Source organism: Leuciscus leuciscus (genome assembly GCF_965113295.1).
Source record: "Leuciscus leuciscus genome assembly, chromosome: 16".
Taxonomy (NCBI): Eukaryota; Metazoa; Chordata; class Actinopteri; order Cypriniformes; family Leuciscidae; genus Leuciscus; species Leuciscus leuciscus.
This window is the reverse complement of record NC_138740.1, coordinates 5,284,453-5,309,395: the sequence shown is the minus strand read 5'-3', so window position 1 is coordinate 5,309,395 and position 24,943 is coordinate 5,284,453. Positions and strand designations below refer to the sequence as shown.

Below are 24,943 nucleotides of genomic sequence, written 5' to 3'. Positions count from 1 at the left end.
ATTTGCATTGCAAATCACAAGCAACCATGCATAGAAAGAAAGTTTGCCAAAAGATGGTTAAAATAGCTTTAACACAGGCCAGGTACCTTCATGTATACAGAAAAATGCATTGAATTATGTATAATTTTTGCATTTGGATATTTTATTCTAAAAAAAGACAAGGTACTGGATGAGTTTTAGCAATGTAAAGGCAAAATGGCATTTCCAGTCCATCCCTCAGGTGGATCTGGGCTGCGTTTAAGTCCACTTTTAGACATACACTATTGAACTTCCCCTCGGGGGAATCCCCACCATCATTTTGAAGAGTGTTCACCTTCGTCAAGTGGACTAGGGAAGTTTATCTGGACAGTCAACTCAATAAATACTCTTCATGCATATCAATAGACCTCAATGCAACCCGATTGTGACATCACAGCAGATCACGCTTAATTTACGCCCACCCCACACAACTTTAGTGTATTATATTGGAGTTATTTTGACATTTAACCGCATAATAGTTGTAGCTACCTGAATCAGGTCAACCACACCTGGCACCCATTATCTTTCTCCCTATATCTACCCTTGTTTTTGCAGTCATTTTTTGTCAGATCGTTGTTGGTTCATGCCTGCCGTTTTCTTTGCCGTCCAGTGTCTAGTTCCTGTTCCAGTTTGTTTTGCCCTCTCGTTCATGCTGGATTACCTGCTGTTATCATTCTTGAATTCTCTCTGGATATACCGGTCGGCAGTCTGCGCCACCAGCCCGCTGTAGTCTGATCCTCGCTGCCAAAGTGGTCATCTCTTACCTGCTATTCTGCAACATCTGACCATCTCTCTACTATGTTTATTTGATTTTTTTTTTTTTTAATAAACTCTATTGATTACATTCACTACTGGATCCCATTGTTATTTCCCTGACACCTTAAGCTGACTGTTTTTTTTACACAGTTATAGCTATTGTATTATTATTTTTGTATTTTAATATTTTATATAAATGTATACTTTTTTTTTTTTTTTTTTTTTTTTTACCAGCCCAAGCATACATACAGGCCTATAGAATGGTTATAAAAACAAATTTATAAGGAAAAATAAACTATATATAATAAATCAGCCCCATAACGGATTCCAAGGTGATCAAGAGCTTACGGTGTTCCATTTAAGTGCATTTCAAGGTTTCCACCAGTAGTGGGCACTTACGCAACTTAAGCAATGATATACATCCGAGTGAACGAGACGGAGGATGTTATTAAGGGAAGGGCATAAAAATTGGACTTAAACACAGCCCTGTTCGATTTGAGCAAAATGATCCATTCTCCCCTTTGGTTCTATATGTCGCGTTTCCTTTCAAGGGAACTCGCGCTGCGTCGATTGACGCTAAGGGAACGCTTTGCGTGATGATGTCTTGAAGCACATGTAAAATCAGTCCAATGGTGTGGTGGAACGTCAGAGGTGGGTGACATCATGAACCAGGAAACTATAAAGCCTGCCCAAACAAAGAAGCTCTAGCTTCTATGTCTTCACAAGCGCTCTGTGTAAAACTGTCTCTTGTCTATTTGCTGTTGTATTGTCACTATATATAGTAAATTATGGCGAGTAAGCAGCAGCAGTTCAGACTGTGTGTGCACCCCTGCCCGCGCTATTTAACGGGTGGGGACACACTGTGTGTTGCATGTTTGGGTGAGGAGCATGCACAGCCAGCGCTCGAGGGAAGTGGCTTTGAGCACTGCGAGGTGCTTCCAATGCGGAAACTCCAATCCCGCCTGGCGTTCTTTCGCAAGGACGCTCAGGCTTGTGTTCCCCAAGGCTCGGGTCCCGCTGCTGTCGAGGCACAGCGGAGGTTTCAGACTTGGGTTCGCAAATAGATGTGTCAGCGAGGTTAGAGACGGGCCCAGCCTTATCTCTACCTTCACCCGACAGATCCAGTGCCTTCTCTCAGGGTTCGGAAGCATGCACTACGGTTACTTCTGCCCTGATTGAAGGACCGACACTGCAGCTATCCAGTTCCGAGGAACTGGATGTTGTTAGTGTCGAAGCAGGAGATGAGAACTTGCCACCTTTTGAGGAGCTTGTTGAGGTTGTAACGAGAGCGGTTGAAAGATTAAGCATTGATTGGCCGGCTGATAAGCAGGACGTTCGTTCAAAAAGCAAGCTAGATGAACGCTTCCTGACCTCTCGTTCACAATCTCAACGCCGAGGCCTTCCGTTTTTAAACCAATAAACCAGTTTCAGAATAGTTTATAGTCCACAAACATCACACTATTCCTCTGTCTCTAACTAGAAAGAGCACGGTTATGGGGAGATGCCAAAGGTGGAAGACCTCACGAGCTATCTCTCCCCTGAATCAGCATCTTCCCTTAAGGGAATTACCCACCAAGCCAGTTAGAACAACATCAGGTTTGGTGGGTAAGGCTTATTCAGCTGCTGGTCAGGCTGCAGCATGCCTCCATACAATGTCACTGCTGCAGGCTTACCAGGCTGAATTGTTAGGAGACCTTGATGAGGGCGGGGGTATTGGCCCGAATGCTGTTTGAGAACTGCGTCGGGCCACAGATTTGTCTCTCAGGGCCGCCAAGGAGACGGCTAAAACTATCGGCCGTTCTATGGCAGCCCTGGTGGCCACTGAGAGACATCTCTGGCTCAATTTGAGTAATATAAAGGAAAAAGATAAAAACGTTTTAATGGATGCACCTCTGTCACCGTCTGGCCTCTTTGACAGCGCTGTGAATTCGGTTGTCGAGAGGTTTCAGGAGTCAGCTAAACAGGCGGCTGCATTCCAGAAACTCCTCCTCCGCCGCACACATGTCTCCGGGGCTGCTGAGCAGGAGCAACCCCAAACATCAAAAGCCAGCTCCTCACACCATGCAAGCGCTCTCAACCACAGCCTTCAAAGGTTAAGACGGATCTGAGGACCATCATTATTTCTAAGAAGGCTGCGGGAAAAGGTTCTGATGTCTGAGGGCACAGGCCAATCAGGACAGTCCCCCCCGAAGCAGAGGGGTCAATACCTCATTATACGGTGCCCGTCTCCCTTCGATGCCCTCAGGGGACCATTATGCTAACCCTGCCACCTCGTGTGCTTCAGGGCGCAGCGGTCTCCGGCGAGCACATATCTCATTGTACATCCTATCAGCCGTGATTGCTGCTAAACACGCACCAGTTGATAGTGTTTCTTTGTCGAGACATTCACTTTCTTGTTTCATGCATGGGATGAGATAACTGAGACCTCTACCTCCTGCTTAAGTTCCCTTCTTGTAACTTAACTAGTCATAGAAATTTTAACAGGGCCTCAGATCATCGCCCCCAAGAGGCGAACCATTGAAATTTCGAAACATTTAAAAACATTTATGACATCACGAAGCCTTGTTTACTGAAATCACATGACTTTGGAGGTTTGATACGCACTCTGAATCAGTAGTTTGAAACAAATGATTTGCAAAGGTTTCAAAGCCTCACAAAGTGTTTTTTTTTTAAACCGCCCATCACTATGAGACATTTTGACTGCTGAAACATGAAGACAATAAACACACAACTGCGACTATATATGGTTTATCTGTTGTCTTCAAGCCATCTCGCGTATTTTCATGAGAATAAAACAGATTTATATAGCAATGCTAATCGACATTTATCACAGTACAGAATACCGTAAAATACTATAATTTCTGCCTCATTCTGTGATAGAGCCATATGGGATCATAAAAGGTTATCTCAAACTCTCGACTGACGTTATAAAGTGAGTTTGGGGCAAAACTATTATTTGATTCTCATAAATGTTTGTGTTTTGATGCTGTGCTAAGCTAACATGCTAGCTAACCCTTATGCACCTGTTATGAGGAGTGATTGTTTTATGACTAATTTTGAAAAATAAAGATCATTTGAATGTTTCTTTTTCAAGAAGGGTATTTAAAGCTACACTGTGTAATTTTTTTAGTTGATTAGCAAAAAACACTTATTTCTTTCAAAAATATATGTGCTCATTAATGTATATTTAAAGTAATAAAGTATTCTCGTAAGTTTATAATCTGCCATTGAAAGTACATACGGGTGAGGGGTTGTTAACGCCATGTTGCCCCTCCATCTTGAAACTACATTAGCCAAAGAGGGACATACCTGTAAATTCAAGCTTCGCCTTTCGCGCTTTACACTCAGTGACACCATGAGTGACACAGAGACGAATGCGAGGGGGAGATTACTTGCGACTGCCGGCAGATTTGAAAGATTGCTGATGGAGGATCACGCCTATTTTCGAGGACATGTAGCAGAGTCGCCAAGGAAGCAAAAGAGAGAATTAAAACGTCAACGCGAATCAGCAAATCAGCAAGACCAAAGTCAATACTGGAGTAACTTTTCCCAGATGGAAAGAGCTCATGAGGAGCAAAGATTTTAAAATGGACGCCGAAGTTGCCTGCTTTCCTCTCAACAGGTAATTCAGCCTATTGTGTAAATTCGAAGTTTTATAGTTGCTTGTCTAACCATAGCATGGTTGTGCATAACGCCAGAACGACCTCTAGTATAACTTGCGTTACTTTTCCTCACGTCAATGGTGAAAAAGTATTGTTTACCTTGTAACATAAATCTGTGCTGCGACGGATCACAGGTGATGCAATTGGACGAAGTCAAACTGGAAGCCATGTTAATCTTGAAATAATACGGCCACCGTAGGAGTTAAAACGCCCTCGAAATTGAAAGGAACAGAAACTAATATTCACTGGGTAGTCATATACAATTTCACTGCTAGATGGGGGAAAATATCACACAGTGTAGCTTTAATACAAAGCCAAAAAAGGTGAAGTGAGAAGTTTGATCAAAGAAATGAGGGATTTAAAAAGTGTGAATAGAAAGTCATCAGTAAATATAATAAAGAAAAAGAATAACAATGAGAGACATATCCCAACTAGAGAGGCGTGATTGTGTAAAGTTTAAAAGAGGCAGTTTGCACCACAAAACAATAGAGACAGTAGACTGACTGGATGCTTAGAAGATGTGAATAAACATTAGTTATCATTTTAGAGTCTTCTCTAAATAAAATCCCATGACATGACAAGTTTTAGAGTTATCTTCAGATTTGAAATAAAACACGATCAGGCCTGTGGCTTTAGTTGTATTGCATTTCTAGACTGCAACAAGGCCATTTTTTTCCCATAAATACATTTCATGTGGCACTGTGGTATCGAGTTCCCATAGCATCAGCTACGGATGCAGCGTTGAGGAAACATTATTTATTCAACAGTCTTTGATTGTTTGTTACTGTCAAAGTGAAATTCCTTGCTGGTGTCCCAAAATTAAAGAAGAACAGAGTCATTTGACACTCTCATACTCACTTTAGGTGACGTGTGACCAAACTCACAATATTAATTTGGTGCCACATGTGAGACCCACAAATTCTGGTGCCTATTGTGAGAAACTGCTTAATTAGTGGTGCTCATTCACACCAGCAGGGCTTGACATTAACACGCGCCAACTTGCCATTTGCGTGTGGATTTCAGAAGTGTCGTGTAATGCAGTCCCTCCAACTAGCCACTTTTGAAGGTTGAATTTTATATATAATATATACATTTTTCAGTTGTAGTCTTATCAAAAGGCATCTGAAATGATAAACTAAGTGCTATGTAGTGTTGTCAAAAATATAGGGTTTTGGAGACATATCAATACTGAAATATCTGAAACGCTTCCAATACTCATTTTTCACAGAATAGATACACGATACCAGCTGCTCTTTCTCTCTCTCTCATCTCTCTGACAGCGAGTTGACACACAAACCTGTCTTCCCTCACTCACTCGTTTCATTTGCACCGGATGAATATGGTTGCTGTTAAAGGGTTTGTATATGTACAAAGTACATACAGAAAAAGATGTCATTCCCTCAACATTGGACCGAGGCCAAGACTTTACATTGAGTGACAGCGACATAAAGATGTTGTTAACTTAACATAAATGATCTTGTTGCCACGGTATATCACATTCCCATTAATATGTTAATATGAGTTAATATGTCTTGGCCACGACAAAACAAAGTTAACTGGTCCCTTCCCAGTCACCATAGAGGCTTGTCAACTTGCGACATAAATTTTAGTCATTTAAGACAAAAACGCATCCAAGAATTAAAGATGCAAAGTAAACCTGAAACTTTACCTGACACAGTCCTGACAACCTCTGTGGTATTCCTCAGGCCAACAAAGGAGAATTGGTAAAGACGCCAGGACCGGATGTCTCCAACTTCCACGGAGCTGCGCTTCCACTTGTATACAATCTCCTCCTTGGGGTAGCCATCTGCAAAACAATTAGAGTTGGTCTAGAAAACCACATACAAGCAAACATTTATATTTATACAATTTATATTAAAAATACTCCATAATTTCAGACACCATGATGTGGATGTATTCATCCAGATTTCTTTTAAAAATCTCCCTGTAGTCAATCATTTTATCCTTTAAAACCCATCGTTGATCACCATAAAGACATATTTAAAGTTTTTTTCCTGTGAAAAAAAGTTCTCCATGACTTAAAATAGCTTGAATGCAACTCTAAACCCGTGCTTCATTTAGTATACGTGGAACCATGAATATGTTAGCCCCGCCTCCACTCACTCACACCAGCTCACAGATCCACTCGGTCAACTCTGCACAATTGTATCGCTCTTTACAACGTCGGACATATAACGGTGATTAATATGATTAACCTTCTAAAAATTGTAGCAACAATGACATCCGGCCAGCTGCTTTTCAAATTAAGTGAATCATGAGGGTGTCGAACACATCTTCTTTGTCCAGGAAGACGAGCTCTGGTTACTATTACTCCCCACGGGGCAATTCACCAGCCCAGTTCAGCGTGAACTCCCCGTGACTTTATAGACTCGTGACATTCCAGATACTCCACACACACACACACACACACACACACACACACACACACACACACACACACACACACACACACACACACACACACACACACACACAAACACACAAACACGTGTGGACTTCGAAACGGACATTTCCACACATGTGATCCAATAGCAATGTTTTTGATATGTATTTTTATGTGTGTATAATTGGACAGATAATGTCTGAGGTATCTATGCAACGTTATTATGATAATCAAAATCACTATGCTAGTGATTATGAGGAAATTATGTAACCCTTTATTTCTCTCATGCAAAAACGTCATTCGAGGTGTCAATGTAATGGGAAAAACATGTCAGAGTCGAATCTTGACTGCAAAGTACAATAATATGCATTTATTCCAGGAAATACCATATTTCTAAATATGAAGGCGTTTCTTCACAAACAAAGAAACCTCTTTCCCGCTTCAGATCAGAAGATCCGATTCGCTGTTGCCATGAAAAAGGGGACGTGGGACACTGCTCACGGGACACTGATAAAAGTCCAAACTTTCAGTTTGCTCACTCTCTCAACTCTCAACGCTCTCAACCCTCATCTTCTTCTTCTCCACGCGCAGCGCTTCTCCTCCCAACGCAACCAGCTGGACAGGCCTTGGCTTCTCCTCTGGGACGCATGCCCGCGTCATGTAGAAGCTGCCGTTCTTTTGCAACTAAGTTCCTACTCGCCTTTCCCCTCCACAAGGGAAATGATCTGAACTTTCTCGGTAACGTTAAATTCAAGAGAGCCTTTACATCGTCTTGCGAAACGACCCAGAAGACGAAGCTAGACGCAAACCAGCCGGACACGCGCACACGCGAGCACACTCGTGCACACTCTTCAGCACCACACTGAAAGAGCACAGAATCTTGCAAGTAACGTTATCTCTCTCTCAAAGCTGATTTCAGGTGTCCAGCTCTTAGGTCTGTGAATTAAGTTACCCTCTATCTCTTCTATTTCTTTCTTTCTTTCTTCCTTTCTTTCTTTCTTTCTTTTCATTTTATTCTCTCTATCACGTTATGTCTTATGTTTTTGTTTGGTTAAATGTTTGTTTGTTTTATTGTTTGCATTTTTACGTAAGTTTATATTTGTAGCTCATATAATCTCTCTAGTTTGCATTTATTAAAAATCCATTTATACTTTTAAATGTCTCTGTGTTTGAAAACCCACCTTATAAGTCAATGAAATCAAAAGATCTAAGCTACAAGCTCGATATTATAGACTACCTTGAGTAGTCTTCAATTCATAAACTCAGAAAGTTTGATGTTCGTGGCCAGAAGATAAACTTTCTTGGAGTTTGTAAACAGGGATACTCCTTCTTAACTGTGATAGTCTTACATTTATTCGCTGGACGAATATGACCGGTGACGAGACCAGTTACAGAACGAGGTATTTCCGAAAATTTATAAAGTAATGTATATGCGATTTATGAATTATGACCATGAGTTATGATTAGTAATATTTCCCAAATTCCCTATATTCTTGAGCTAATTTGCATTGACCCAGAGTCATTTACGTTACAAAATCATTATAAACGCTTTGAACAACACAATGTCAGTGGAGAAAGGCATATAGTTCATCATAACATCGTAATATACATCATACACCCGCTATATTGCTAAATCTATCCGACTTTTTATATCAACAGAAAAAAATTACCGGGATGACCTGGCTTCTCTTGAGACTCCACTACTAGTTAGTTAACTGTTAAAGATATGCTAAAGACCACCAAAGACATATGCTGACCTGATTGGTTACAAGGTAGTGTGTGACGCCAGAAACACCAGAGATTTTAAACCGCGATTTTGAGACTGTCTTTGGTTCACTGCAGTTTTAAAGAGAAAATACTCAGCAATGGTACTGAGTTATGGATTTGCACATGGTTTGTCTTAAAGGATATTAAAAACACCACATAGGCATTTAAACAACATTAAAAACTTGATTTTCATAACATTAAAAACTTGATTTTCACCACAGAGGGTCTTTAAGAAAAACTACACAAAATACCAAAGATAAGTGTAACAAAAATACATTGAAAGCCCAATTATCAATCAGAGAGCATTACACTGTCTATTATGGCTCTAACCTTTATTCTTTATGTCTATTAACAGCTCCACACCAGCCCCTGAGCACAGTCCAGAGTCCAGTGATGGCTCCAGCCTCTGACCAGAGTCCAGTGATGGCTACATCTCCAGCCATAGTGGCCGAGCCTAGCTTACGGGTCAATGCCATGGAGGCTGATCCTTCGGTGCCACCCTGGTATATACAGCGGCAGCCCTCGTGTGAGGACTGAAGAGTGTAAAGACCAGCGACTCTGCATGACTACCACCAAGCAAAAACAAGGTACTTGAGTATTGTTTTTATTTCCTTTTATACAGCTTGTTCTCATCTGCTTGTTCTTTTGACCTGTTTTCACAATGTGCTTCCAAATCCATAATATTACTAACACTCGTAAATCATGTCTCACGTAGGAGGCAGCGCAATCCTAACAACCTACTTTCCCTGTGATTCTAGTACATTACTTTCTTTTTCTTTTGGTCTCTGTAATTGCCAGTCTGTTGTAAACAAACCAGACTTCATTACATCTATTACTAGTCATTCAGGTCTCAGCCTCATGACCCTGACTGAGACCTGGATCAGACCAGAGGACACTGCCACACCTGCAGCCCTCTCCGCAAACTTCACTTTTTCACACACCCCTCGCCTGACTAGGAGAGGTTGAGGTACTGATCTGCTAATCTCCAATTAATGGAAATTGAATCCTTTACCATCTTTGTGTGACAACAGCTCATTTGATTTGCATGCAATTACTATCACCAGTCCTATTAAAATCCATTTTGTAGTTGTTTATCGTCCCTCAGGTCAGATTGGCAATTTCTTGGAGGATTTGGTTGTGTTACTCTCATCCTTCCCAGAGGATGGTACACCTCTGATGGTTCTTGGAAACTTCAACATCCAACTAGAAAAACACAAGGCTGCTGATTTCCACACTCTGCTTGTCTCATCTGACTTCAAGCGAGTATCTACTGCAGCTACTCACAAATCAGGTAACCACATGGACCTTATTTAAATGCAATACTGCTCCACTGACTGCTGGTCACTCCACTGCACACCTCCGATCACTTCCTCCTCACTCTTAATATCAACCCGACTCCTGACACAACACACAATCCTTATCAGGTCACCTCTTGGCGTAACCTACACTCACTCTCAACCTCCTGCCTATCCTTTTTGGTCTCATCCACACTTCCTCCCCCTAATCAGCTCTCATCACTAGATTATAACAGTGCAACTGATACTATTTTCTCCACTTTAACATTGTGCTTATACAACTTATGCCCCCTTTCATCCAGGCCAGCCCACGCCACCCCCTCTACCCCCTGGTTATCTGATGTTCTCCGCAAGCATTGTTCTAAGCTCAGGGCTGCAGGGAGGAAGTGGCAAAAATCGGAAGATCCCACTGACCTTGGTTTGCATCAAACCCTCTTCTCTTCCTTCTCTGCTGATCTCCCTACAGCTAAAATTACTTACTACCACAATAAAACGAACAATTCCTCTGATTCTTGCATACTTATCAAAACCTTCTGTCTTCTCAACCCCTCCTCCTCCTCCTCCTCCATGATAAACCCTAACAGCTGACGACTTTGCCCCATTCTTCATAAATAAAACCACCACCATAAGTGACAAATTTTCCACACCACATTTTGACACGCGCATCTTAACAGCTAAAACACACATTCTGGCTTCTCTCCATTCTCAGAGGCAGAAGTCTCAAAACTCATCCTTTCCAATCTCCCTACTACCTCTCCACTATCCCCCCTCATCTCCTTTAAGCCATTTCTTCTTCAGTTGTACCAGCACTCACTCATATCATCAACACCTCTCTTCACACAGGTACTTTTCCCACAGCATTTAAGCAGGCTCGGGCAACCCCACTGCTTTAGAAACCCACTCTAAATCCAGTAGATCTAGAAAACTACAGACTGGTATCCCTTATTCCATTCATTGCTAAAACACCTGACGAGTCGTCTTCAACCAAGTCTTTATCTTTCTTGCACAGAACAACCTCCTGGACAACAACCAGTCTGGTTTCAAAAGCAGACACTCAACTGAGACTGCCCTGTTCTTGGTTATTGAAGCTCTGATACTGGCAAGAGCAGTTTCCAAATCCTCAGTACTCATCTTTATGGTGTTAATGGTGGTTTATGGTGGTTTCTTCTGTCCATGTTTCTTTGTTCCTGTTGGAGATTTTTGAGTTTGGTGAATAAAAACTGCTGCGATTAGATCCTGCATCCTCTTTGCTTGAAGCAACCCGTGACAGAATGACTGACCATACATTGGATCTAGCAGCAGTAGCAATGGACTTGGCTGGCCATGACCTGACTGACTACCTCATCAGGATCCTGATCGAGAGGTCTTCGCATCACCATCACCCCAGTGATGGCTCCAGCCCTTGAACAACATCCTAAGATGGCCGCCCTTCCAGAGTCTCGTCCCTTCGAGACCGCCACCCTTCCAGAGTCTTGTCCCGTTGAGACCGCCGCCCTTCCAGAGTCTCGTCCCATCAAGAGCCCCCTTCCAGAGTCTCGTCCCATCGAGAGCCCCCTTCCAGAGTCTCGTCCCGTCGAGAGCCCCCTTCCAGAGTCTCGTCCCGTTGAGAGCCCCTTTCCAGAGTCTCGTCCCGTCGAGAGCCCCCTTCCATAGTGTCGCCCCGTCGAGAGCCCCCTTCCAGTTAGCCCTGTGTTTCAGTCTGTTCCTGGTCGGTCGTTGTTGCGTTTATGCTGGTTTCTTCTGTCCATGTTTCTTTGTTCCTGTTGGAGATTTTTGAGTTTGGTGAATAAAAACTGCTGCGATTAGATCCTGCATCCTCTTTGCTTGAACCAACCCGTGACACATATGGCTTTTGGCTTGCTTAGTTGGGGACATTTAATATTCAACAATATTATTGATCTGCCTTAATTAAAGTGGACGATGACGCAATTTTCTTCTAGAAAAAAACTTTGTTGTATTATTTTCATGTTATCACTGTGAAGCTGCTTTGATACAATCTGTATTGTAAAAAGCGCTATATAAATAAAGGTGACTTGACTTGACTATTGCCCTATTGCCTCTATTGCTCTCCTAATTAGTAAGTCGTTTTGGATGAAAGCGTCTGCTAAATGATGTAAATGTAAGCTGTCTGACTCTGAATGGGAATATGGTTTGAGTAACATTAGCAACACATTGTTAGCTGGTTGATAACGTAGTCAAGCAAAAGGCTAATCATATTAATTACCGTTTTTTTAGATTTCGGCTTCCAAAGATTATAAAAAATTATATATTGAGGTAAAACCATTAAAAACTATAGCCGCATTCTGTCAAGCGCAACTTCTTCCCTTCGCAGCATTAGGGAACGCTGTCATTTGTCCCTAAAACTCAAACTTAACAACAGAATCAGCACGATCGGTGATTGTTGTAAAATGCAGTCTAGCTACTGTTGCTAAATTGCGGGACGCGTTAAATAATTAAAAGAACTATTAAAAGCACCAAAATCTGCGCAAGAGATGCTGTTCGCAAGGCAGCGCACGCTCCGAAACAGACCGAGACAAGCAAATTATACTTTGGGTTTCATGTGCGCGTCTAAACGATCAAATGTACACTAAAGTATGTCAAAATGACCGGCTTGGAGATTCACTAAAAACAGTTTATGTCTTAAATGGACGTAGTTATGGAAATAGTTGGGAGAATATGGTGCATCAGTAGCCTATTAGATCTGCACTCGGTCTTAAAGGGGCCGCAGTCTAATAAACATGCTGACGATTGCGCCATTACTGCGAATCAAACAACAAGAGAAAAATCACTCACAGCTCTTGAAAGAATAACTTCAGCTTTAATAAGCATTAATCTATTTATGATAAATTATCAGAATCAGAATCAGAATGAGCTTTATTCGCCAAGTGTGCAAAAACACACAAGGAATTTTTTGTGGTTTTTACAGGAGCTCTTGGTACATACATACATATATGACATTAGAACAGGCATTTAAATGAGAACATAAATAAATAGAATAAACAATAATAATAGTTCCAGTATACATCTGAAACAGAAGACTTATGTACAGATTTGTGCATTGTGTGTACAGCTCTATAAATAAAATGTGTATATGTATTTACCCCCCAAAAAAAAAAACCTCTTGCTTCTCTCTCAAGTACTGAATGAATTATACAGCAGGTGTTAATTTCTGTTTTAGCTGTTTAAGCTGGAGATAGCATGGGGGAAAAAACTGTTTTTGTGCCTAGATGTTCTAGTGCGCAGAGATCTGTAACGTCTGCCTGACGGCAGAAGTGCAAACAGGTTTTGGCCGGGGTGGGAGGGGTCTGTGATGATGTTCCCTGCCCGTTTCTTCACTCTGGCATTGTACAAGTCCTGAAGGTTGGGGAGGTGCACACCAATGATCCTTTCAGCTGTCCTAACAGTCCGTTGTAGTCTTCTTATATCTGATTTGCTGGCTGACCCAAACCAGACAGTTATAGAAGTGCACAGAACCGACTCAATAACAGCTGAGTAAAACTGAGTCATCTGCGCTTGTGGTAGGTTGAACTTTTTCAGTTGACGAAGGAAGTACAACCTCTGTTGAGCCTTTTTGACAATGGAGTCAATGTGATTGTCCCACTTCAGGTCCTGAGAGATGGTAGTGCCCAGGAACCTGAATGACTCCACTGCTGTCACAGTGCTGTCCATGATGGTGAGAGGGGGGAGTGCAGGGGGGTTTCTCCTAAAGTCCACTATCATCTCCACAGTTTTGAGCGTGTTCAGCTCCAGGTTGTTATGACTGCACCAGACAGACAGCTGTTCAACCTCTTGTCTGTAAGCAGACTCGTCACCGTCCTGGATGAGGCCAATGACTGTGGTGTCGTCTGCAAACTTCAGGAGCTTGACGGAGGAGTCTTTGGAGGTGCAGTCATTTGTGTAGAGAGAGAAAAGCAGTGGGGAGAGAACGCACCCCTGGGGGGCACCAGTGCTGATGGTAAGGGTCCGAGATGTGACTTTTCCCAGCCTCACTAGCTGCTGCCGGTCTGTCAGGAAGCTGATGATCCACTGACAGATGGAGGAGGTTACAGAGAGCTGGGTTAGTTTATTCAGGAGGGTATCCGGGACGATGGTGTTGAAAGCGGAGCTGAAGTCCACAAACAGGATCCTTGCATAAGTCCCTGGTTTGTCCAGATGTTGGAGGATGTAGTGCAGTCCCATGTTGACTGCATCATCCACAGACCTGTTTGCTCGATAAGCAAACTGCAGGGGGTCCAAGCAAGGGTCCAGTGAGGTCCTTCAGGTAGGCCAGCACCAGTCTCTCAAATGACTTCATGACCACAGATGTCAAAGCAACAGGTCTGTAATCGTTAAGTCCAGAGATTTTAGGTTTCTTGGGTACCGGGATGATGGTGGAGTGTTTGAAGCAGGAGGGGACTTCACACAGCTCCAGTGATCTGTTGAAAATCAGTGTGAAGATGGATGACAGCTGGACAGCGCAGGCTTTGAGACAGGCTGGTGAGACACCGTCTGGGCCTTTGGCTTTCCTTATCTTCTGTTTCCTGAAGACTCTGCATACATCCCCCTCACTGATCTGAGGTGCAGGCTGAGAAGCAGTAGGGGGAGGGAGGGGGGTGTTGATGGTTGTGTGTAGAGACGGTCAGAGCGGGTGTGGGGTGTGAGAGCAGGCTTTTCAAATCTACTGTAAAATACATTGAGATCGTCGGCCAGTCGTTGATTCTCAACAGTGTTGGGGGATGGTGTCTTGTAGCTGGTGATGGCTTTCAGGCCTTTCCACACTGATGCAGGGTCGTTAGCTGAAAACTGGCTTTTCAGCTTTTCAGAGAAGCTCCTCTTAGCTTCTCTGATCTCCTTTGTCAGTGTGTATTTGGCCTGTTTGTACAAGGCTCTGTCCCCACTCCTGTAGGCATCCTCTTTGGCCTGACGAAGATGTTTTAGTTTTGCAGTGAACCATGGCTTATCGTTGTTATATGTTAAAAAAGTCCTAGTGGGGACACACATGTCCTCACAGAAGCTGATGTAAGATGTCACAGTGTCAGTGAGCTCATCCAGATCAGTGGCTGCAGCCTCAATAACACTCCAATCAGTGCAGTCAAAACAACCTTGTAAGACCTGCTCTGTTTCGCTGGTCCATCTCTTTACAGTTCTTACAACTGGCTTAGCAGATTTAAGTTTCTGCTTGTAGGCTGGGAGAAGATGAACCAAACAATGATCAGAGAGTCCCATAAATTATGCAGTGTTATTTTACATTTGATTACTTTATTAGATTTCTTTTTAGACCATACCTGAACAGTAATGTTAGTAGACCTTCCTGAAATTAAAGCACTGTGTAGGCCTATATAATGTATCTTTGTTTAATAGTTTATCTTTTGTTTATCTTTGTTTAATATATATATATATATATATATAACAAAAATAACCGATAAGAATACAGTTAAAGTACCAGATCGATAAGCAGTATCGGTAAGAGTAGGAATACCGTTAAAACCCTACTCCCCGGTCAATGCTCCGACAACAGCCCAGACATGGAGCTACTTCAGCCACCAGTCTCCCCAGTTCCTAGTAAGATGCCAAGCACTGGTCCTTCGTCGGAGATGGTATCCGACTCAGAGACGGAGGTAGAGCCTACCGCGCCTGAGCTAGAGACTGAAAATAGTTAGTTTGGCAGCTCAGTGAAGCACTTTAAAAAAAAAAAAAAAAAAAAAAAAAATTATTTTATTTTATTTTTATATACAGTATAATTGTGCTTCAAATAAAAAAAAGTATTAACCTACACCTTATTCTTGTTTAAAATCATTTACATAATATATATGAATGTATATAGAGCGTGATAAAAAGGTGACCTTGAAATTGTGGCGTTAAAGGTGACGCGAGCCGAGGAAAAATTTGGGTGCACCCAGATTTTGTGCTGGTGCACCTAAATAAAAAAAGTTAGGCGCACCAGTGCAACCAAGGCAAAAAGTTAGTCTGGAGCCCTGATATATGATGGAAAGCATTATTAAAAAAGAAAAAATATATGCTAAAATTATTATTAATGTTTTAACAGACAATAATAGCTGGATGTGGCCCTTGTCCAGATGGTTGTGAAGGACACTCAGCCATTTTCTTTGCTAGAGGATGAAGGCTTCAGGGCTTTGTTAGCCTGCTAGACCCTGCCTACATCCTCCCCAGTAGGAAAGCACTGAAGGCTATGGTAGCCAAGAAGCACATAAATAACAAGGATAAGGTCCAGGCTGAGGTGAGGAAGGTGGCAGCAGTGAGCCTGACATCCGACATGTGGACATCAATTAACACTGATGCACTATATGACCTCAGAATGGAAACTTTCATCCATCCTACTGGGTGTGGCCAAGTTCGTTCGTTCGTTCGTTCGTTTATTTATTTATATAGCACCTTACAGACTACCACCGTAGTTCCAAAGTGCTGTACATTGCAATAAGACCAATAGGACAGGAAAAACAAGACATACAACATCCATGTACAAAAATACTAAAAAGCCAAAGAATACAGATAAGGTTTTAAACGGCCCTTAAAAACATTCAGATTCAAGGAGGATCTAACGTCCAGTGGTAGATTATTCCACAATATAGGACCAGCAATGGTGAAAGCACGGTCACCTTTCATTTTAAGACGCGCCCGGGGAATCGTTAAGAGAAACTTGTTTGCTGATCTTAGTCTTACACCTGTGCTATAGGGCTTGATGAGCTCAGCCAAGTATTCTGGCGCCATTCCGTGTAGTGCTTTAAAAACATATATCAAGATCTTATACTGTATCCTAAATTGTATTGGAAGCCAACCTAACGCAGATAGAAGGGGGGTAACATGGTCTGTTTTCCCAGCATTCATCAACAGCCTTGCAGCAGCATTTTGTACAAGCTGCAAACGGGCAATGTGCGTTTGACAGGTCCCAACATAAAGTGCACTACAATAATCTAGGCGTGAAAAAGTATACGCGTGGACAACTTTTTCCAGATCACTGGCTGAGAGAATTGGCTTCAGTTTTGCTATTGCTCTTAAATAAAAGAAGCAGTTGCGTACTACTGTCTTTATCTGTCGATCAAAAATTAAGGATGAATCAAAAATGACTCCCAAGTTCTTTACCTGATCCTGCAAATATCCCTTCCACGGGCCCAATTGATCAATTAACATTTGGCTACCAGCTGTGCGACCAAAAATGATAATTTCTGTTTTGCTTTCATTCAAAGTTCCCCAAGACCCACACAGCAGTTCACATCGCAGATGCAAATGCCACTCTGATGGGGGAATGGGGTATCTCTGCAAAAGTGAGCTGCATGGTCACTGATGGTGCAACAAACATGGTGGCTTGTGTTGAAACTTTAAGAAATCCACCATGCACACTGCTTCTCCCATGGTCTCAACTTTGTGGTGAAGAAAGCCATTGATTCAATCCCTTAGGGGGTTCAGTAGAATATAGTTTTGAGTCCACTGTAACCTCAACACCAGACAGAAACTGAATGCACATCACACCTCTTTTGCATTTAATCATGTTTTATAGCTGGGGTCTCAGAGACCCTGAACAGAACATAAGAGTTAAACAGCTCACCCAAAATATATTCTTTTAACTACTCAAGTCAATTATTAATTATGATCACATACTTGTATATTTTATATTATTGATCAATATGTGAATCCATTTACCAGGCTACACATGACATGAGTTGTGGTCTCATTGGCACAAATGAATTTAGATGATATTAGATCAGATTAGATAGAACTGTATTGATTGATTCCACTCTTGTATGTAACAGACTTCCAAAGCTTTGTTTGGTCTCATGCTTTTTCAAACTGTATATCCATAGATATGATGGAGAAAACAAGTCTGACCACAAGATGCATTGTGTAAAAAGCTTCGAGTAATGAACCGTTTTTCGGCAGTATATATATACACTCACCTAAAGGATTATTAGGAACACCATACTAATACTGTGTTTGACCCCCTTTCGCCTTCAGAACTGCCTTAATTCTACGTGGCATTGATTCAACAAGGTGCTGAAAGCAGTCTTTAGAAATGTTGGCCCATATTGAGAGGATAGCATCTTGCAGTTGATGGAGATTTGTGGGATGCACATCCAGGGCACGAAGCTCCCGTTCCACCACATCCCAAATATGCTCTATTGGGTTGAGATCTGGTGACTGTGGGGGCCATTTTAGTACAGTGAACTCATTGTCATGTTCAAGAAACCAATTTGAAATGATTCGAGCTTTGTGACATGGTGCATTATCCTGCTGGAAGTAGCCATCAAAGGATGGGTACATGGTGGTCATAAAGGGATGGACATGGTCAGAAACAATGCTCAGGTAGGCCGTGGCATTTAAACGATGCCCAATTGGCACTAAGGGGCCTAAAGTGTGCCAAGAAAACATCCCCCACACCATTACACCACCACCACCAGCCTGCACAGTGGTAACAAGGCATGATGGATCCATGTTCTCATTCTGTTAAAGCCAAATTCTGACTCTACCATCTGAATGTCTCAACAGAAATCGAGACTCATCAGACCAGGCAACATTTTTCCAGTCTTCAACTGTCCAATTTTGGTGAGCTCGTGCAAATTGTAGCCTCTTTTTCCTATTTGTAGTGGAGATGAGTGGTACCCGGTGGGGTCTTCTGCTGTTGTAGCCCATCCGCCTCAAGGTTGTGCGTGTTGTGAGCTCGATGGTGTTTTAGCCCCCCAATGGCTCCTTAGAGGCAGCTAACCCTACCCTCAACCTTAAACCTACCCATCCCCTCGCTGCCTGGAAGGCGCCGTTGGGGGCATAAAACACCAAGTGCCCTGTTGTGACTTCACAAATGCTTTGCTGCATACCTCGGTTGTAACGAGTGGTTATTTCAGTCAAAGTTGCTCTTCTATCAGCTTGAATCAGTCGGCCCATTCTCCTCTGACCTCTAGCATCAACAAGGCATTTTCGCCCACAGGACTGCCGCATACTGGATGTTTTTCCCTTTTCACACCATTCTTTGTAAACCCTAGAAATGGTTGTGCGTGAAAATCCCAGTAACTGAGCAGATTGTGAAATACTCAGACCGGCCCGTCTGGCACCAACAACCATGCCACGCTCAAAATTGCTTAAATCACCTTTCTTTCCCATTCTGACATTCAGTTTGGAGTTCAGGATATTGTCTTGACCAGGACCACACCCCTAAATGCATTGAAGCAACTGCCATGTGATTGGTTGATTAGATACTTGCATTAATGAGAAATTGAACAGGTGTTCCTAATAATCCTTTAGGTGAGTGTATATATATATATATATATATATATATATATATATATATATATATATATATATATATATATATATATATATATATATGATGACATAAGATGTGTGGTTTTCAAAGCACAAGGAGATGCAAAGCTCACTGGCCTCACCCCACTAATCAACAAGAACAATTTCTAACTCTCAAAGTAACACATTTTCCTCTGTACTGTTTGTAGAGAAAAAATCCACTATTTCCTCTGAAACTACAGATGATGCTGTCCCATGAGACTGTCCCATGACACATGTGCTGCTTCATTTCCCATCCATAGCCAAATTAGAAGAAGAAAACGATGGCAGTGACACAGTTTGCTCGTATAAGCATGTAAAGACATGTATCTCCAAGTTAGGGAAAATTGACATTTTTCTCATTACCTGTCCTTCATATTTCAAGACAAAAATGTAAGTGAAGTGTCTTTAATAGCATCATGAAATGGTTTCTATGCTCTCAACTACATCAGAGCATGAAAGCAGTCATGGGGTGGAGCAAACTGGAGAGAAAAAGTGAGCAAGAATGGAACCAATATAGATGGATTTGCAAGTTAAGCATGTGGCCAGACTTACAGCTTGAGAACTCCAGGGGACATGAATGTTCATCCATTGGAAAGTTATTCAGTTTAAGCTGGCACTCTGCATCAATGGTCAACCTACAGACAGAAATTTCCTTAATTAGATTTCTCTATATAAGCTGTTTCATTGGCATACCCGTAACAACATTTATAATCTACAGCACTAGATACAGTGATATACATATTAAAACGAATGACAAAACATGTAAGCTGAGAGTTGGCATCAAATGCAATTAATAGCAGGCGTGCTTCATAATTGTTATAACTGTATAAATGCTTTCCAGAAGAATGTAATCAGACTAGAGTTGCATGAAGAATCAATTAAAGAAGTCAGGGTGAACATTTAAACCATGATCACTTATAAAGGATTTTATTTTATTTTTTTACAAAAGCTACCCAGATAGCAAGGTAATATTGAAACAATGTTGAGTTTTCCTCCAAACCACCATTTTGTCTGAGATTGACGTTTCAGTGTTTAAAGTATGTTGGATCAGCATTGAAATTTTGATGATAGCCAACACCACACATGGGTAATGCAAGAGACATGGAACTAGCATTGATTTGTAGCTTATGATCTCTAGAGGCCGTCCCCCAATCAAAGGGCCGTTTTCAAACTGTGAAGGGCACTTAACCCGATTTGGGGGCTAGGTTTAGGGGTGGGGTTAGGGATGAGCCTTCATGATGTTAGCAAGTCGGTTAAGCAGTTAAAAATCCCCATCATGGTTTGAAATGCCCACTGATTGTGAAATGCCTACTGATTGTGAAATGCCTATTTTGGTTCTTCATATGCACTTCTCAGCAGTCTAATAGATGTGAGATGCTTTAGAAAGAAAACGGGTATATCTTAGAAATACGATTTCTTTGGGACAATGTCAAAAGGTGCATCTACTCAAGATGCCTCTCCTCCTTTGTTTTACTGGCTTATTTTTCTGTGTTTATTGATTTTGTATTGTTACTGACTGTCATTAAATACATACATTTTAATGTTATTAGTGTTTAAATAAATCAGATCTCAATATTTCAATAAGTAGTGCACAAGGTCAGGGAAGTTTTTGTCCGTTTTACGCTTTTCAAAAATGGCCAAAAGGACGGTGCAAGGACATCTTTTGATGTTCTTTAAAAAGAAGAGAACAGAAGGTATGTTGACAGTCTTTCAGGACATTCACTTGACACAAAATTAGAAAGAATATAAGTAAATCATGTACAGTACATTGATTGAATAAAGGATGTTGTCAAGTTATTGAAAATTAATGCAATCGCCAAGGTGGTAATGCACACATGCATAAATTATGAAAAACTATTCCAAAATAGTCAGGTTTTATTCCCTAAAGCAAGGGCGGATTAAGGTCTCCACAGGCCCCTATAGGCTCTGTAATGTCTAAAGCCCCCCGCCCCCGCCCCATCCCCATCCCCCATCCTTTGACAACCCACACCCAATACAAACACATGTGCATGACTCATATGATATAACTAATAAACATCATACATATTAGTGATAAATATTTACAAAATAAATCATGTATATTAGTGATGAACTACATATCATATAATAATATAATATAATAATACTATTAAGCTGAGGTGATTCAATCTTTTCTGGCCCATTGTCAAGGCTGAATTCAGGATCACCCCTGACTGGTACTAAATATTTACATCTAAATTATGCACCATTTATCATCTGTAATACCATGGTGTAACCACTAGATTGCAGTACAGCCCTATATATAAATATGGCTGTGCATTCCCTACAATGGTGGATGAAGTACACAAATAAAGTAATTGATTAAAAGCACAGAAGTACTTATTTTTTTTATGTATTTAAGTATTAAAATGTAAAAAGTACTTTTTGACAAATGTATATTTATTTTTCAGTTTCATATACTCCATCTTACTGCACAAAATATGTGTTGGGGTGTGGGTGGGTATAATGTACTAGACGCAAAGATAGAGCTTAAATAAGTTAAAGCTCAATATGACATCATTGTAAGTCATTATGAATTTTGCAGACATTTTATTTTATACATTTAAGATACTTAAAACTTAAACTTGTTATACACTGATAATACTACTACTGATCTTTTCTGATAATTCAATTATCAGTGAAAATAAATGACAGGGGATGCGAGTAAAAAATAAAATAATGTGCAAACAAGTAAAAATAACAAAATATATCATATAGTAGGCCTATAAAGAAATGAGGAAAAACTAAATGTGTGTAAATCATACAATATAAAAACAGACGTCACATAGGGCAAAATGTGTTAACATTTTAAAGGCACAGTATGTAAGTTTCGCCACTAGAAGTTTCTTATTCAAAACAATAACAAAGATATTGATAACACTGTTAATGAGCGTGGAATCATAGGAGGTGTCGTGTTCACCTCCACAGCCAATGAAAATCAATCCGATGGGTCTCAGAAATCATGTTCATGGATAAGCTAATTTAATAACGTTTTATCAATGTTACTGTGGTATGAAGCTGGGCGGGGCAGAAAGCTGTCGGAGTGGAGCGGGGCCGGTGCAGTGAATGCTAATAGCCAGTTTCCACTGTCACTTCCGTGGCTTGATCGAGCCTCATCGGGGCTTCCTTAGGGTCAACAGTTTTTGGCCGCTGAATACCTTGGTCTAAAGCTTGAGGAGTGCTCATAAACAAATGGTTTATCTGAGTCAGGAGAGGGTCAGCACTGCTGCTCATTTCTCATGTTATCATATCAGACTACCAGCTAACAAAAACCTTTAAGACATTTAAAACAATTTTCAGCTCAAAACTCATTTCAGATACCAGCAAATGCTTGAAATAGCTATATATAAATATAAATAATTCGATCCAGGGTTTCTGATCACTGCATGAGGTAGAAATATATGTATGGCTACTTATGCTAACCATTATGATAATAAATACACATATGATTATGGAAAATACCTGAGACCATTTGAAGAACTAAGAGAAATCATATATGATTTATATGATTGAGTATTTAATTCGTTTTATCAGTCTCTTCATTGTGACTTTGTTGATATAGGACTAATGTGTCCATATACGTCACAAATTACAAATACTCCGGTTACTCATATAACTCCTGTCCGTGAGCTCCCTCTGTTTGTCTGGCTGAAAGGCTAACAGTATAGTGAGATGGGAGAGATTGCTCAAACCTCCTCAGATCGCATAATTTTGTGGAAAATTAAGAGCGATGCTCATTCTTTCTAAAGAAATATGACAAACATGATATTTAATCAACATTTTTCTAATGATATTTTATCAATATTTATTTTGCCTTCAAACCATTAATGGGGCTGTTTTGTGTGTTCCTGTGATCACAAATAAATTGAAGCAGTCATGACCGAATAAGTATGTGTTCTCCTTTTATGTGAGATAATGATAAATACCAGTTTGATTCAGAATTATTGATGTCTTAAAGGTTTGATAAATTAATGTAAATCATGTGTCGATGAAAGAACCCTATTCTCAAAGTAAAGACAAAACATTTGCTACTGTCATGATCATTTTGTGATCTAACTAGTTTTTAGTCAGCTAGTTTAATGTTGGTGAAATTGTAATAATAATAATTAATAATAATTTGTTATATTTATATAGCGCTTTTTCTGAGACCTTAAAGCGCTTTACATAGAAGGAGGGAATCTCCTCAACCACCACCAATGTGCAACATCCACTTGGATGATGCGACGGCAGCCATATTGCGCCAGAACGCTCACCACACACCAGCTTACTGGTGGAGAGGAGACAGTGATGAAGCCAATCAGTATATGATATAAAAACAGTATATAAATTGTGGGGTTGTGTGACATTGTTCTATGGAGGCGTGTTAAGGCCGGGTTTCAGGGTAGCGCTGTGGGGCTACTGGAACGATAGTGAAAACATTGCTTGACTTTGGCCTCACGGCTCAAGGTCTGAGGCTATTGGCCTTGCCCAGTACATTGTGGGCCCTGGCTCGCACTGGCCCGACAGTGGAAAAGCGGCTAACGAGACACATCTGCGCGACACACCAGTCTCAAGTCCCACAAAGAAGACATTTTTTATTGCTGTTTTTATCATGTTTAAATGCTGCAGTCAGTAGGGCAGCTGCCACTCCTTTAGTTTTGTTGTTTATGTTTATTTTATGATTAAAAGTTATGTTCAACGTTTGCCGGCTCCTGCCTCCATCTTCCCTGAACTTGAACGTTTGATCATTAAATTTCACATTGTTTTATTTAATACTAAATTAATTTAATTTGACAAATAAAGTGACCTGTATGAATACAAGCATGGCGGAATGATGACAACAGTGGTGGTTAGGCAAAAGGCCATGGCACTCCCCGTGGCTCGGGTCCCGCTTCTGCCGAGGCATAGGGCCCAGCCCTATCTCAGCCTTCACCTGTTAGATCCAGTGCCTCAGTTCAGGGTTTGGAAGCACACTCTGCGGTTTCTTCCGCCCAGGCTGAGGCCCCGATACTGCAACTATCCAGTTCTGAGGAGCTGGAAGTTGTTAGTATCAGCACAGGAGATACTGAAGACTCATCACTTCAGTCTCCTGCATGTGAGGAGTTAGTGGAGGTGCTAACTCGTGCTGTAGAGAAATTAAGCATTGAGTGGCCTGCAGATAAGCAAGAATCAAGGCAGAAAAGCAGATGAACGCTTTCTGTCTTCCCGCATGCAGCCTCCACGTCGGTGCTTGCCGTTTTTTCTAGACCTCCACACCAAAGTGTCTTGTGTTCATACCATGTGTTTAGTCACAGATCTTTGGCTGAGCCTCTCAGGAATGAAAGAAAGAGAAAAAAAATTCTTTCTGTGCCAGTTGAGCACATTCTTTGTCCCAAAGAAGGATGGGGGGTTTTGTCCAATTTTAGATCTGCACCTGTTAAATCGCTCAGTAGGGAATCTCAAATTCAAAATGCTCACTCTCAAGCAGATCGTGTCACAAATCAGATCCGAGGACTGGTTTGTCACGATAGATCTAAAGGACGTGTACTTCCTTGTATCCATCCTTCCACAACACAGGAATTTCCTGAGGTTTGTTTTCGGGGGTGAAGCTTCCCAATATCATGTTCTTCCGTTCGGCCTAGCCTTATCACCCCACACTTTCACAGAGTGTATGGATGCAGCTCTGGCTCCGCTGTGACTCCAAGGTATCTGTTTACTGTACTATATGAACGATTGGTTGATTCTAGCTCAATCGGAGCATCACACAGTTCGGCATCGAGATGTCGTTTTCG

At 41.3% G+C, this 24,943-nt stretch overlaps 1 protein-coding gene across 3 annotated transcripts in view; it reads right to left on the bottom strand.

Annotated features, from left to right (window-relative positions):
* gabrg2 (gamma-aminobutyric acid type A receptor subunit gamma2) overlaps nucleotides 1-24,943 on the bottom strand; it is a 110,030-nt gene that overhangs the window by 41,017 nt on the left and 44,070 nt on the right. For all 3 annotated transcript variants that reach the window (XM_082141343.1, XM_082141341.1, XM_082141342.1), the window contains exons 5-6: nucleotides 19,728-19,810; nucleotides 6,106-6,243 (exon numbers count right to left, since the gene is read on the bottom strand). In XM_082141343.1, the coding sequence (XP_081997469.1) occupies nucleotides 6,106-6,243; nucleotides 19,728-19,810 (221 nt within the window). The remainder of the gene's footprint in view (nucleotides 1-6,105; nucleotides 6,244-19,727; nucleotides 19,811-24,943) is intronic.